Below are 14,495 nucleotides of genomic sequence, written 5' to 3' on the forward strand. Positions count from 1 at the left end.
CAGTACCACACACTAAACACTGAGCGGAAACATCTGTTACACCTATTTAAAGGGCCAGTACCACGCACTAAACACTGAGCGGAAACATCTGTTACACCTATTTAAAGGGCCAGTACCACGCACTAAACACTGAGCGGAAACATCTGTCACACCTATTTAAAGGGCCAGTACCACGCACTAAACACTGAGCGGAAGCATCTGTCACACCTATTTAAAGGGCCAGTACCACGCACTAAACACTGAGCGGAAACATCTGTCACACCTATTTAAAGGGCCAGTACCACACACTAAACACTGAGGGGAAACATCTGTCACACCTATTTAAAGGGCCAGTACCACGCACTAAACACTGAGCGGAAACATCTGTCACACCTATTTAAAGGGCCAGTACCACACACTAAACACTGAGCGGAAACATCTGTCACACCTATTTAAAGGGCCAGTACCACGCACTAAACACTGAGCGGAAACATCTGTCACACCTATTTAAAGGGCCAGTACCACACACTAACACAGTGAGGAACATCTGTCACACCTATTTAAAGGGGCCAGTACCACGTACGCACTAAACACTGAGCGAAAATCTGTCACACCTATTTAATGGGCCAATACCACGCACTAAACACTGTCCGGAAACATCTGTCACACCTATTTAAAGGGCCAGTACCACACACTAAACACTGAGCGGAAACATCTGTCACACCTATTTAAAGGGCCAGTACCACGCACTAAACACTGAGCGGAAGCATCTGTCACACCTATTTAAAGGGCCAGTACCACGCACTAAACACTGAGCGGAAACATCTGTCACACCTATTTAAAGGGCCAGTACCACGCACTAAACACTGAGCGGAAACATCTGTCACACCTATTTAAAGGGCCAGTACCACGCACTAAACACTGAGCGGAAACATCTGTCACACCTATTTAAAGGGCCAGTACCACGCACTAAACACTGAGCGGAAACATCTGTTACACCTATTTAAAGGGCCAGTACCACACACTAAACACTGAAAGGGGAGAAATAACACACTGACCTCCACTTCTGGGTTGAAGCCTTTGAAGGAGAAGCGGCCGTACCGGAGCTCCTCACAGGGCCCAAAACTCTTCTCCTCCACGATCAGGTTCCTGACAGGGGGGAACAGGCTCAGTCAACAGCTCCCAGAGACCAGGATGTTAGGAGTTGTCTGTCTGTGTGTCCGTAGCTATGTTTCCATCCACACGTTTTTATCCGAATTTACATGTTGTGATTTGTAGAGTCACAGCGTGTACAAAAAACAACGTAACATGAGACACCATCTTCTAACAATAAACAAACTATAGAACTATATTCATTCTGCTAGTTGGGCGGAGTGAGACAGGCTACCTGCAAAGCAAATCACTCCGCCCAACTAGCAGAATGAATATAGTTCCCGGTTTGTTTATTGTTAGAAGATGGCTGTGTGTCACATGTAAACAGGAACATGTTGGTGTTATTTTGTCACTTATTGGGAGCAGTAGGATTACTGGAACCAGTTACCTGCTGGATCTGTGATGGGCTGATGCTGCTGGAGCCATCAGACAGCTTTACAGCACACACAGAGATGAGAAGGGTATGTATGGACTAGTCTAACTCTGGAGGTTACAGTGAATAAGATAAAGTCCCAATAAGAGATGAGAAGGGTGTGTATGGACTAGTCTAACTCTGGAGGTTACAGTGAATAAGATAAAGTCCCAATAAGAGATGAGAAGGGTCTGTATGGACTAGTCTAACTCTGGGGGTTACAGTGAATAAGATAAAGTCCCAATAAGAGATGAGAAGGGTATGTATGGACTAGTCTAACTCTGGGGGTACAGTGAATAAGATAAAGTCCCAATAAGAGATGAGAAGGGTATGTATGGACTAGTCTAACTCTGGGGGGTACTGTGAATAAGATAAAGTCCCAATAAGAGATGAGAAGGGTATGTATGGACTAGTCTAACTCTGGGGGTACAGTGAATAAGATAAAGTCCCAATAAGAGATGAGAAGGGTATGTATGGACTAGTCTAACTCTGGGGGTTACAGTGAATAAGATAAAGTCCCAATAAGTCGGCGTGTTCCTTTAAGTGATATCGAATGAAAAAAGCTTAAACGCTGATGGAAACGTTATATGCCGAATAAATTATGAATTGCGATTAAGTTTTAGGTCATTTTATGGTTGCAACCTGCCACAAAACGAAGAAGTTGTAGTCCATTCCCTCCCAGTACTTCCTCTCTGTCTGCACACATGACAGGCGTCAACAAAGGCAGATGGAAGTGGACGAACGAGGAGACGAGAGACTTCCTGAATTTAATTTACGAGCAAAATATGACGGCTATTTTAGACAGCAAAAATCTAACAAATCTTTTAGATGATCTGGATCAGATCCTCGGCCAAAGGCCCATCGGAGCTTCCTCGGCTTCTAATATTAACAACTAGTTCTGTCTGGCAAAACTTTGTTCGCAAATGTTTGCTTTAATGTTTCAGTGTGAAAATGAACGGAAACACCTTAAAATGTCTCAAATCAATCCGATATACCAATTTAATCGCAAAACAGCACGTGACGTCATTACGCAACAGGTTTTTATTCGCTTTAGAGCCGTTGGATGGAAACACACTTTCACACTCAGCTTTATTCACGAGTTTTTTTTACCGAATTTCAGATAATTTGATTGACAAGTGGATGGAAACTTAGCTTGTCTGTGTGTGTGTGCGTGTGTCTGTGTGTGTGTCTCTGTGTGTCTGTGTGTGTGTGTCTCTGTCTGTCTGTGTCTCTGTGTGTGTGTCTGTGTGTGTGTGTATCTCTGTGTGTCTGTGTGTGTGTGTCTCTGTCTGTGTGTGTCTCTGTGTGTGTGTGATGTGATGTGTCTGTGTGTGTATGTGATGTGTGTGTGTGTGTGTGATGTGATGATGTGATGTGTGTGTTTGTGTGTTTGTTGCGTAGTAGTTCCTGTCTGTCCGTAGTCTCTGTGTGTGTGTGTTGTGTCTCTATGTTGGTGTGTGTCTCTGTGTGTGTGTGATGTGTGTGTGAGTGTCTCTGTGTGTGTGTGTGTGTGTTGTTTGTGTCTCTGTGTGTGTGTGTGTGTGTGTGTGTGTGAGTGTCTCTGTGTGTGAGTGTCTGTGTGTGTGTGTCTGTGTGTGTGTCTGTGTTTGTGTCTGTGTGTGTTTGTGTCTGTGTGTGTCTCTGTGTGTGTGTGTGTGTGTGTGTGTGTGTGTGTGAGGTGTGTGTCTCTGTGTGAGTGTGAGTTTGTGTGTGAGTGTCTGTGTGTGTGTCTGTGTGTGTGTAGTATCTGTGTGTCTGTGTGTGTGTCTCTGTCTATGTGTGTCTCTGATTGTGTGTGTGTTGTGTGTTTGTGTATCTCTGTTGTTGTTTGTGTGTGTCTCTATGTGATGATGTGTGTGTCTCTGTGTGTGTGTGTTAATGTTGTGTGTGAGTTTGGTGTGTGTGTTGTTCTATTGATGTGTGTGTGTGTTGATGTGTGTGTGTGATGATGATGTGTGTGTGTGTGTCTGTGTGTGTCTTGTGTGTGTGTGTGTGTGTCTGTGTGATGTGTGTGTGTGTGTTGTGTGTCTATTATTGGGTGAGTGATGAGTGTGTGTGTCTGTGTGTGGAGTGTGTAGTGTTGTTGTTTGTATGGTGTGTGTGTCTGTGTCTCGTGTGAGTGTCTGTGTGAGGTCTGTGATGTGTCTGTGTGTGTGTCTCTGTGTGTGTGTGTGTGTGTGTGTCTTATCTTTGTTGGCTTTTTGTTCTTGTGTGTTTTTGTGTTGTTGGTCGGGAGTGGGGGGTGTTTGGGGGGTGGGGTGTGGGGCGTGTGAGTGGTGTGTGTGTGTGGTGTGTGTGTATGGAGGTGGTGGGGTGGGGTTGGGGGGTGTGTGGATGGTGGGTTGCGTGTGTGTGTGTTGTGTGGTGTGCTGGGAGGTGGGTGTAAGGTGTGTGTGTGTGGTGGTAGGTTGTTGTTGTGTGTGTGTGTGTGTGTTGTGTTGTGTGTGGTGTGAGTGTCGTGTGAGTGTCTTGTGTGTGTGTGTGTGTGTGTTGTGTGAGTGTTGTGTGTGTGTCTGTGTGAGTGTCTGTGTGAGTGTCTGTGTTGTGTTGTGTGTGTGTGTGTGTGTGCTGTGTATGTGTGTGTGTGTGTGTATGTTGTGTGTCTGTGTGGTTCTCTGTGTGTGTGTGTGTGTCTCTATTAGTGTGGGGCCGGTGTGTGTTCTGTGTGTTCTGTGTGGTGTCTGTGTGTGTGTGTCTGTGTTTTCTAGTGTTTGTGTGTGTGTGTCTGTGTGTGTCTCTGTGTGTGTGTGTGTTCTGTGGTGTGTCTCTGTGTGAGTGTTGTGTGTGTGTGTGTCGTGTGTGTGTTGTGTGTCTGTGTGATGTGTGTGTGTGTGTTGTGTGTCTCTGTGTGTGTGTCTGTGTGTGTGTGTGTGTGTGTGTGTGTGTGTGTGTTCTGTGTGTTGTGTTGTTTCTCTGTGTGTGTGTCTATTGTGTGTGGTTGTGTCTCTGTGTGGTGTGGTGTGTGTGGTGTCTCTGTGTGGTGTGTGTGTGTGTGTGTAGTGTGTGTGTAGGTGTGAGTGTGTGTGTGTGTGTGTGTGTGTGTGTGAGTGTGTGTGTGTGTGTGTGTGTGTGTGTGTGTGTGTGTGTGTGTAGTGTGAGGTGTGGGGTGTGTGTGTGTGTGTGTGTGTGTGTGTGTGTGTCCCTAGCATTTGCCCATCCCACCCAGATTGCCCCGGGTCAGCCCTGCATGTTGAACGTGATACGTACTCTTTAGCTTTCAGCTCTGGCAGATCCAGGTACCAGTGTTCATCACTGATGATCCTCTTCTCGTCTTCCTCCAGCTGCTTCTTCGTCTCAGCGTCCAGACCTCTCTGCATGAACTGCCCAAACACATCACACTTCAAAATCACCACCTCTGGCAGGGGAATTATTTAACCCAGCTGAACATGCTTCCCTCTCATCTACAGAACCTCACTCAAAACTGTAGGTATTCTGTGGTAGCACACGCCCAACAAAATACACAGTGGGAGTCAGGTTAGCTGCTGATTTTGATTTCAATAAAAAGCCATCAAGTAGCTAAAATGACATGCCGAATTATTAACTGGATCCAACTTTACATACACAAGTACAAAGTAAAAGTATGCCATTAGTTGGAGATTCCCAAAAAGCAGGAAACCAATTATCGTCTGATTTCTGAATGGAATCTGGAATGAGAGCTAAAGGTAGCGAACCAACGGTTAGTCTCTCCTTTTGTTTGTTAGCTTTGCACACTTTAATCAGAAACAACTTTGGTGGGGGGGCTAACAATGTGGTTATTTAAATTAAACCAGCTAAAAACGTGTCCCTCACATCTACAGAACCTCACTCAAAACTGGAGGTATTCTGTGATAGCACACGTCCAACAAAATACACAGTGGGAGTCAGGTTAGCTGCTGATTTTGCTGAATTTAGAAGCCATTAAGTAGCTACATTACATGCCGAATTATTAACTGGATCAACCTTTACATAAACATGTATAACGTTCAAGTTCGCCCTTAGTACAACTTTACGTAAAAGCAGGAAACCTATAATTGTCTAATTTCTGAATGGAGTCTGGAATGAGAGCTAAAGCTAGCTAACACACGGCTAGTATCTCCCTTTACTTTACCTACCTTCATGCGTAAGAGGTTTTTAGAGAGTTTGACGGAGTCTGACGCCATTATTAAACCGTTTTAGAGACAACTAACCAAACTAAACTACATGAAAAAACGGGCTAGCTCAGGCTAAACGCACGCGCAGCGGGTCCACGCAGCTGCTGTGGAAAGTCAGACAGAAGCAGCCGAACGTCGAGCAGCTTTTATCAGTCAACAGTCCGGCTAATCTACCTCTGATATCATTGATGTTTAAAGGCTAACTACCGTTTTTTCACCCTTATCTGTGTGTGTGTGTGTGTGTGTGTGTGTGTGTGTGTGTAGATGTTTGTCTATGTGTATATGTGTGTGTGTGTGTGTATATGTGTGTTAGTGTGTTTGTCTGTGTGTGTTTCTGTGTGCGTGTGTGTGTGTATACAGTATGTGTGTTAGTCTGTGTGTATGTGTGTGTGTCAGTGTATTTGTGTGTCTGTGTGTTTCTGTGTGTGTGTGTGCATGTGCCCAGTGCATTTCCAGGAAACAGCCTGTGCACTGCGTGTTTCTCTGTGTTTTCTGCCTGGAGGACGGAAACAGTGAAGCCGTCAAACATTGTTCCTCTGCAGATATCCACTCTTCACTGACACACAGAAGACACATTAAAGAGAGAGTGATATATATATATATATATATATATATATATATATATATATATATATATATATATATATATATATATGTTCAGCAGTGTGTGTTTGTCTGTGTGTGTTATTGTGTATGTGTGTGTTCAGTATATGTGTGTTAGTGTGTGGTGTGTATATGTGTGTGGTTCTGTGTTAGGTGTCTCTTCACAGTGAAACAGTTTTAGAATTGTGGTTTGTTATGCAGATGGAGGATGCAGAAACAGGAAGGACAAACATAGTCCTCCTCTGAGATTCACTTTTATCCACAGACAGGGACCTGTAGATGAAAAGACAAGAATATATAATCTGTGAATATAAAGGATAGAATGGACAGCATGTTAAATATGAGACCCAATATAAATGATAGACTAGACAGTATAAAGAATATAATCTTGTAATTATAAAGGATAGGGACTAGATAGTATAAAAGAATATAATAATAATCTGGAATAAGGACAGGGACTAGACAGGCATAAGAGAGACACCTTAAGGAAGGGACTAGGAAGAAGAGAGGGAAGGAAGGATAGGGACAGTATGAAAGAAGAGAAGGATAGGGACAAAGAAGAGAGAATGGATAGTATAAAGAAGAATGGAATAGAAGGAAGAAGGGGACTGAGAGAAGGAATAGTGGAAGAGAATGGAATGGATAGGGACAGGGAAGGAATGGACTGACAGGAAGGGGACAGCAGAAGGATAGGGAATGAGAATAATGGATGGCTCGAGTAAGCTGGATTAGTTGCATGTACTCAGTAGAATCAGTAAAGAGAGACAGAGAGGAGGGGAGAGACAGTAGAGATCAGTAAGAGAGAGAGAGAGCAGTAGAATCAGTAAGAGAGAAGAGAGAGACACGTTAGAATCAGTAAGAGAGACAGAGAGAGAGACAGTAGAATCAGTAAGAGAGAGAGAGAGAGAGAGACAGTAGAATCAGTAAGAGAGAGAGAGACAGTAGAATCAGTGAGAGAGAGAGAGAGAGAGACAGAGAACCAGAGAGAGAGAGAGAGACAGTAGAATCAGTAAGAGAGACAGTAGAATCAGTGAGAGAGAGAGAGAGACAGTATAATCTGTAAGAGAGACAGAGAGAGGGGGAGAGACAGTAGAATCAGTAAGAGAGAGAGGGGGAGAGACAGTAGAATCAGTAAGAGAGAGAGAGAGTAGAATCAGTAAGAGAGAGAGACAGTAGAATCAGTAAGAGAGAGAGAGACAGTAGAATCAGTAAGAGAGAGAGAGAGACAGTAGAATCAGTAGGAGAGAGAGAGACAGTAGAATCAGTAAGAGAGAGAGGGGGAGACAGTAGAATCAGTAGGAGAGAGAGAGACAGTAGAATCAGTAAGAGAGAGAGACAGAGAGGGGGAGAGACAGTAGAATCAGTTAGAGAGAGAGAGAGAGAGACAGTAGAATCAGTAGGAGAGAGAGAGAGAGAGGGGGAGAGACAGTAGAATCAGTAAGAGAGAGAGAGACAGTAGAATCAGTAAGAGAGAGAGACAGTAGAATCAGTAGGAGAGAGAGAGAGAGAGAGAGGGGGAGAGACAGTAGAATCAGTAAGAAAGAGAGACAGTAGAATCAGTAGGAGAGAGAGAGAGAGAGGGGGAGAGACAGTAGAATCAGTAAGAGAGAGAGAGACAGTAGAATCAGTAAGAGAGAGAGACAGTAGAATCAGTAGGAGAGAGAGAGAGAGGGAGAGACAGTAGAATCAGTAAGAGAGAGAGAGAGACAGTTAGAATCAGTAGGGAGAGAGAGAGACAGAGGGGAAAGAGGCAGAATCAGTAAGAGAGAGAGAGAGACAGTAGAATCAGTAAGAGAGAGAGAGACAGTAGAATCAGTAGGAGAGAGAGACAGAGAGGGGGAGAGACAGTAGAATCAGTAAGAGAGAGAGAGACAGTAGAATCAGTAGGAGAGAGAGACAGAGAGGGGGAGAGACAGTAGAATCAGTAAGAGAGAGAGAGAGAGACAGTAGAATCAGTAAGAGAGAGAGAGACAGTAGAATCAGTAGGAGAGAGAGACAGAGAGGGGAGAGACAGTAGAATCAGTAAGAGAGAGAGAGAGACAGTAGAATCAGTAAGAGAGAGAGAGACAGTAGAATCAGTAGGAGAGACTGATTCTTGAGTTTGTGAGTTTGTGAGGACCCCCTACTACATCCTGTAGAGAAAGAAGTTGTATATTAAACTGGGCCTACAGTAACGTGTGGGTGGCCTAAAAGCCTTTATACACACAGTACCTTTTCTTGCATAGAATACTAAGCTTTTAAAATAGCATTATAATTGTTGGCATGATTTTATAAATCCATTTTTTTTAAATTTTAAAACATAAACATGTGGCACAGTGAATCTTTAGGATTAACTGTATACGTGGATGGCTGTTTTACCTAGAGGCCAGCGAGCCTATCATCAAGTGGTGGATTTATATTTGCTAAGAATACGTTGGCTTCATGTTGAGACTTTTTCATTTCTGAAAAAGACTTTCAAAAATTAACCATAATTTGGAGGTCCCCCCTGCATTGACTGTGAGGACCCCCTAGGTCTCAATAGGGGGTCACGGATCCCCTATTGAAGATCCCTGATCTAAAATATCAGGGATAGCTATCAACAAGAACTGTCTGTTAGGGAAGACTAAGATAGGCCACTATTTGTTATAAATGGACCTGTGGTTAGACTAGGATAGACCACTATTTGTTATAAATGGACCTGTGGTTAGACTAGGATAGACCACTATTTGTTATAAATGGGCCTGTGGTTGGACTAGGATAGACCACTATTTGTTATAAATGGGCCTGTGGTTAGACTAGGATAGACCACTATTTGTTATAAATGGACCTGTGGTTAGACTAGGATAGACCACTATTTGTTATAAATGGACCTGTGGTTAGACTAGGATAGACCACTATTTGTTATAAATGGGCCTGTGGTTGGACTAGGATAGACCACTATTTGTTATAAATGGGCCTGTGGTTGGACTAGGATAGACCACTATTTGTTATAAATGGGCCTGTGGTTAGACTAGGATAGACCACTATTTGTTATAAATGGGCCTGTGGTTGGACTAGGATAGACCACTATTTGTTATAAATGGACCTGTGGTTAGACTAGGATAGACCACTATTTGTTATAAATGGACCTGTGGTTGGACTAGGATAGACCACTATTTGTTATAAATGGACCTGTGGTTAGACTAGGATAGACCACTATTTGTTATAAATGGGCCTGTGGTTAGACTAGGATAGACCACTATTTGTTATAAATGGACCTGTGGTTAGACTAGGATAGACCACTATTTGTTATAAATGGGCCTGTGGTTAGACTAGGATAGACCACTATTTGTTATAAATGGACCTGTGGTTGGACTAGGATAGACCACTATTTGTTATAAATGGACCTGTGGTTGGACTAGGATAGACCACTATTTGTTATAAATGGGCCTGTGGTTAGACTAGGATAGACCACTATTTGTTATAAATGGACCTGTGGTTAGACTAGGATAGACCACTATTTGTTATAAATGGACCTGTGGTTGGACTAGGATAGACCACTATTTGTTATAAATGGACCTGTGGTTAGACTAGGATAGACCACTATTTGTTATAAACGGACCTGTGGTTAGACTAGGATAGACCACTATTTGTTATAAATGGACCTGTGGTTAGACTAGGATAGACCACTATTTGTTATAAATGGACCTGTGGTTAGACTAGGATAGACCACTATTTGTTATAAATGGATCTGTGATTAGACTAGGATAGACCACTATTTGTTATAAATGGATCTGTGGTTAGACTAGGATAGACCACTATTTGTTATAAATGGATCTGTGATTAGACTAGGATAGACCACTATTTGTTATAAATGGATCTGTGATTAGACTAGGATAGACCACTATTTGTTATATATGGGCCTGTGGTTAGACTAGGATAGACCACTATTTGTTATAAATGGGCCTGTGGTTAGACTAGGATAGACCACTATTTGTTATAAATGGACCTGTGATTAGACTAGGATAGACCACTATTTGTTATAAATGGGCCTGTGGTTAGACTAGGATAGACCACTATTTGTTATAAATGGACCTGTGGTTAGACTAGGATAGACCACTATTTGTTATAAATGGACCTGTGGTTAGACTAGGATAGACCACTATTTGTTATAAATGGACCTGTGGTTGGACTAGGATAGACCACTATTTATATAAATGGGCCTGTGGTTAGACTAGATGACCACTATTTGTAAAATGGCCTGTGGTTAGACTAGGATAGACCACTATTTGTTATAAATGGACCTGTGGTTGGACTAGGATAGACCACTATTTGTTATAAATGGACCTGTGGTTGGACTAGGATAGACCACTATTTGTTATAAATGGACCTGTGGTTAGACTAGGATAGACCACTATTTGTTATAAATGGACCTGTGGTTGGACTAGGATAGACCACTATTTGTTATAAATGGACCTGGTTAGACTAGGATAGACCACTATTTGTTATAAATGGACTTGTGGTTAGACTAGGATAGACCACTATTTGTTATAAATGGACCTATGGTTTGGACTACGGATAACCACTCCTTTATACTCTCTCCGCCGCTATGTTCGGTCTCCTTTTCCCTCGTCTTCCTGTGGGGGCTAATTCCACAGTCACCTTCGGGGCTCCCCTCCGTGTCTACCCCAGGGGATCCACTCTCGTTGCCTCTTCCAGGTTCTTCCATGACGATCTTTCTCTCCCCTTCCATTCCATTGGGTTCGTTTCCGTTTCGTCTTGGTTTCCTGGGGTTTCCACCTCGGGTTTCCTGGGGTTCGGTTTCCTGGGGTTCTCGGTTTCCTGGGGTTTTCCTGGGTTTCCTGGTTTTGGGGTTTCCTTTGGGTTCTCAGTTCTGCGTTTCCTGGGTTTCCTGGGGTTCCTCCTGGGGCTCTTTGGGTTTTTGGGGTTGGTTCTGGGGTTCCTTTTTACTGGGTCCTGGGTTTCGTTCTTTCTGGGTTTCCTGCGTTTCCTGTGGTTTTCCTGGGTTTCCTGGTTTCTGGGTTCGTTTCCTTCCTGGTTGTGTTCATGATCATATCCTCCATATTCCAGTGTCTCTTCATTTGTGTGTGTGTGTGTGTGTGTGTGTTTGTGTTGGTGTCGCCTACTGGGCTCCTGGGTTTCCTACTCATGGTTCCTACTCGGTTCCTGGTTTTCCTATTGGTTTTCTGGGTCTTCGTTTCTCCTGGTTATCCTTTTCTTTATTGTTTAGGGTTGTGATTCATTTGTGTTTTTTGGGTATCTCGTCCCCTCGTACCCTCTTCCTTTGGTGCTGTGTGCTCCCTCATTTTGTCCTGTGTTTTATGTGTGTGTGTTATAATGTATATGTGTTGTGTTTTTGTAGTGGTAATAATTATAGTGTTTATTTGATAAGTTTTCCTTAATGAATGGGGAAAAAATAGAAGTTGGAAAAAAGGTAAATACATTGCAATATATCGCAGAATATTGCAATGTATTTAAAATCACAATAATATCGTATCGTGACATAAGTATCGTGATGATATCGTATCGTGACATAAGTATCGTGATGATATCGTATCGTGAGGCCTCTGGGGATTCCCACCCTCTAGTAATTCCCCTTGGCGAAACCATGAGGACAACATTTTTATGGCAGTATTGGATTTACAGCTTTGATATCGATGTGATGAAGTACTTTGATTTGCAGGCATTTAATTCACTGGATTATATAAAATTATTATTTAAACATCCCAATCTACTCACTACTACTTACCGTATTTTCTGGACTATAAGTCGCTCCGGAGTATAAGTCGCATCAGTCAAAAAATGCATCATGAAGAGGAAAAAAACATAAGTCGCATCGGACTATAAGTCGCATTTATTTAGAAATTTATTTCACAAAATCCAAGACCAAAATCAGCCATCTGTCAACTACACAACAGCACCCAGAACACCAGGCTGAATACAGTAGGTGTCCAGTATGTTACCGTAACACATTAACAGTTATTGAACTACACAACAGCACCCAGAGCAGCTAGCTACCAGGGCGTGGAGCGTGGATGGATTAAAAGGCGTGGAGACGTAGCTGCACCGTTGGCCAGCCCCTCCCGACTCCTTCCTCCAGCTCTGGCCATCTCGCTCTCAGCCCGCCATTAGCCGATTAGCCGATTAGCTTTCTCTGATTTCTTCACTGCAGTAAGAGTCACCTGTTCTCCAGTCTCCCTCACAAGTTTCTCCTTCATTTCAAACTTTCTTTCTGCTGCTCCATTACCGTTTTCGGCTGCATATTTTACTACCTGCAGTTTGTTATCTCTTTTATTTCTCAGTTGTCTTTAGCAGCAGCGTTCTAGTTGTCCCAAGCCCAGAGCGCCCTCTCGCGGCTGTAGACGGTGATGTTTCCAGTATGAATTAACATTTAAAAACATGTTAAATTATATATATTTTGATATATAAGTCGCACCTGACTATAAGTCGCAGGACCAGCCAAAGTAGGAAACAAAGTGCCACTTATAGTCCGGAAAATACGGTACTAAACATTACATTTCAGTTAGGCCTCCTGCACACTGGCTGCGTGGCGTGTCCGTTTATATTTCGGCTACCATGGTAACAGGTTAGAGCTTACACGCTGCCTGCGTGACACGCACGTCTCAGGCGCCGCTCGAGCTGCTAGAAATAGGACCGGCGCCTATTTTTCACGCGACACGCCGGCGTGTTGGAAGCGTTTCCAGACAACATAGAATAAGAAAAGATGTTTATACAGTACAGGCCAAAAGTTTGGACACACCTTCTCATTCAATGTGTTTCCTTTTTATTTTCATGACTATTTACATTGTAGATTCTCACTGAAGGCATCAAAACTATGAATGAACACATATGGAATTATGTACTTAACAAAAAAGTGTGAAATAACTGAAAACATGTCTTATATTTTAGATTCTTCAAAGTAGCCACCCTTTGCTTTTTTATTAATAAGGGAAAAACTTCCACTAATGAACCCTGACAAAGCACACCTGTGAAGGTAAAACCATTTCAGGTGACTACCTCATGAAGCTCATTGAGAGAACACCAAGGGTTTGCAGAGTTATCAAAAAGCAAAGGGTGGCTATTGTTCGGAATCTAAAATATAAGACATGTTTTCAGTTATTTCACACTTTTTTGTTAAGTACATAATTCCATATGTGTTCATTCATAGTTTTGATGCCTTCAGTGAGAATCTACAATATAAATAGTCATGAAAATAAAAAGGAAACGCATTGAATGAGAAGGTGTGTCCAAACTTTTGGCCTGTACTGTATGTTATTTAGACACGAATACGGTATGTTAATAAATGACATGTTGATGTTTGAAAGTCTCGAGGTTTTGATATAAATGCAGATATATAGATGTAATTTTTATCGATTTTCTAACATTGCACCTGTCGATCCAGAAGGAAATATTCTGGAGCCTATTTTGCTGTCAGTACTGCCGACATCGTCTCTGCTGTAACCAGATCAGAATATATTTATGTTTATGGGAAACATCCATGACTACGTTTACATGCAGCCAATAACCCGGTCGCGCACGACCATGTAAACACCGGCAAAAACCCGAATATGCTACCTGGGTTACCCCTTTTCTAACCCGAAATTTCGGTCATGTAAACGAGTATCAGCATATCTCCATCAAAAGGAACATTGATTTGTGTTCTGCGCATGTTCTATTCGCAAGGAGTCTCGGTCTTTTGAGTAGAGGCACTTCTTGTATGCGCCAGAAAACATAGTTATAATAATTATATACTATATATATGATCGTAGAATTAAAACTTCAAAGTCCATCTATGTGTTTAAGAAGTGTGTTAAATTATCAATGTTGCAGAAATATGATACTGCGGAGGAGCAGATCAAAATGTATTGATGTGTTTTGATGTCTTAGAAAACGAGACGGTAGGGGTGGGAATCAGCAGAGGCCTCACGATACGATATCATCGCGCTACTTATGTCACGATACGATATCATCGCGCTACTTATGTCACGATACGATATCATCGCGCTACTTATGTCACGATACGATATCCTACATATCCTCATATTACGATACTATTCATTATCATGCATACTATCACGATACGATATCATCGCGATACTTATGTACGATACGATATCATCGCGATACTTATGTCACGATAGATATTATTATATATATAGTATATATATACTATATATATATAGTATATATATATATATATAGTATATATATATATTATATATATATATATTATATATATA

General features: G+C 42.3%; 1 protein-coding gene across 1 annotated transcript in view; it reads right to left on the reverse strand.

The window, feature by feature from the left end:
• mphosph6 (M-phase phosphoprotein 6) overlaps positions 1-5,682 on the reverse strand; it is a 15,454-nt gene extending 9,772 nt beyond the window's left edge. The window contains exons 1-3 of the mRNA XM_039808535.1: positions 5,635-5,682; positions 4,751-4,863; positions 1,038-1,128 (exon numbers count right to left, since the gene is read on the reverse strand). Of these exons, the coding sequence (XP_039664469.1) occupies positions 1,038-1,128; positions 4,751-4,863; positions 5,635-5,682 (252 nt within the window). The remainder of the gene's footprint in view (positions 1-1,037; positions 1,129-4,750; positions 4,864-5,634) is intronic.
• Between the last annotated feature and the right edge of the window lie 8,813 nt (positions 5,683-14,495).

This window comes from Perca fluviatilis, chromosome 8, assembly GCF_010015445.1.
Source record: "Perca fluviatilis chromosome 8, GENO_Pfluv_1.0, whole genome shotgun sequence".
NCBI lineage: Eukaryota > Metazoa > Chordata > Actinopteri > Perciformes > Percidae > Perca > Perca fluviatilis.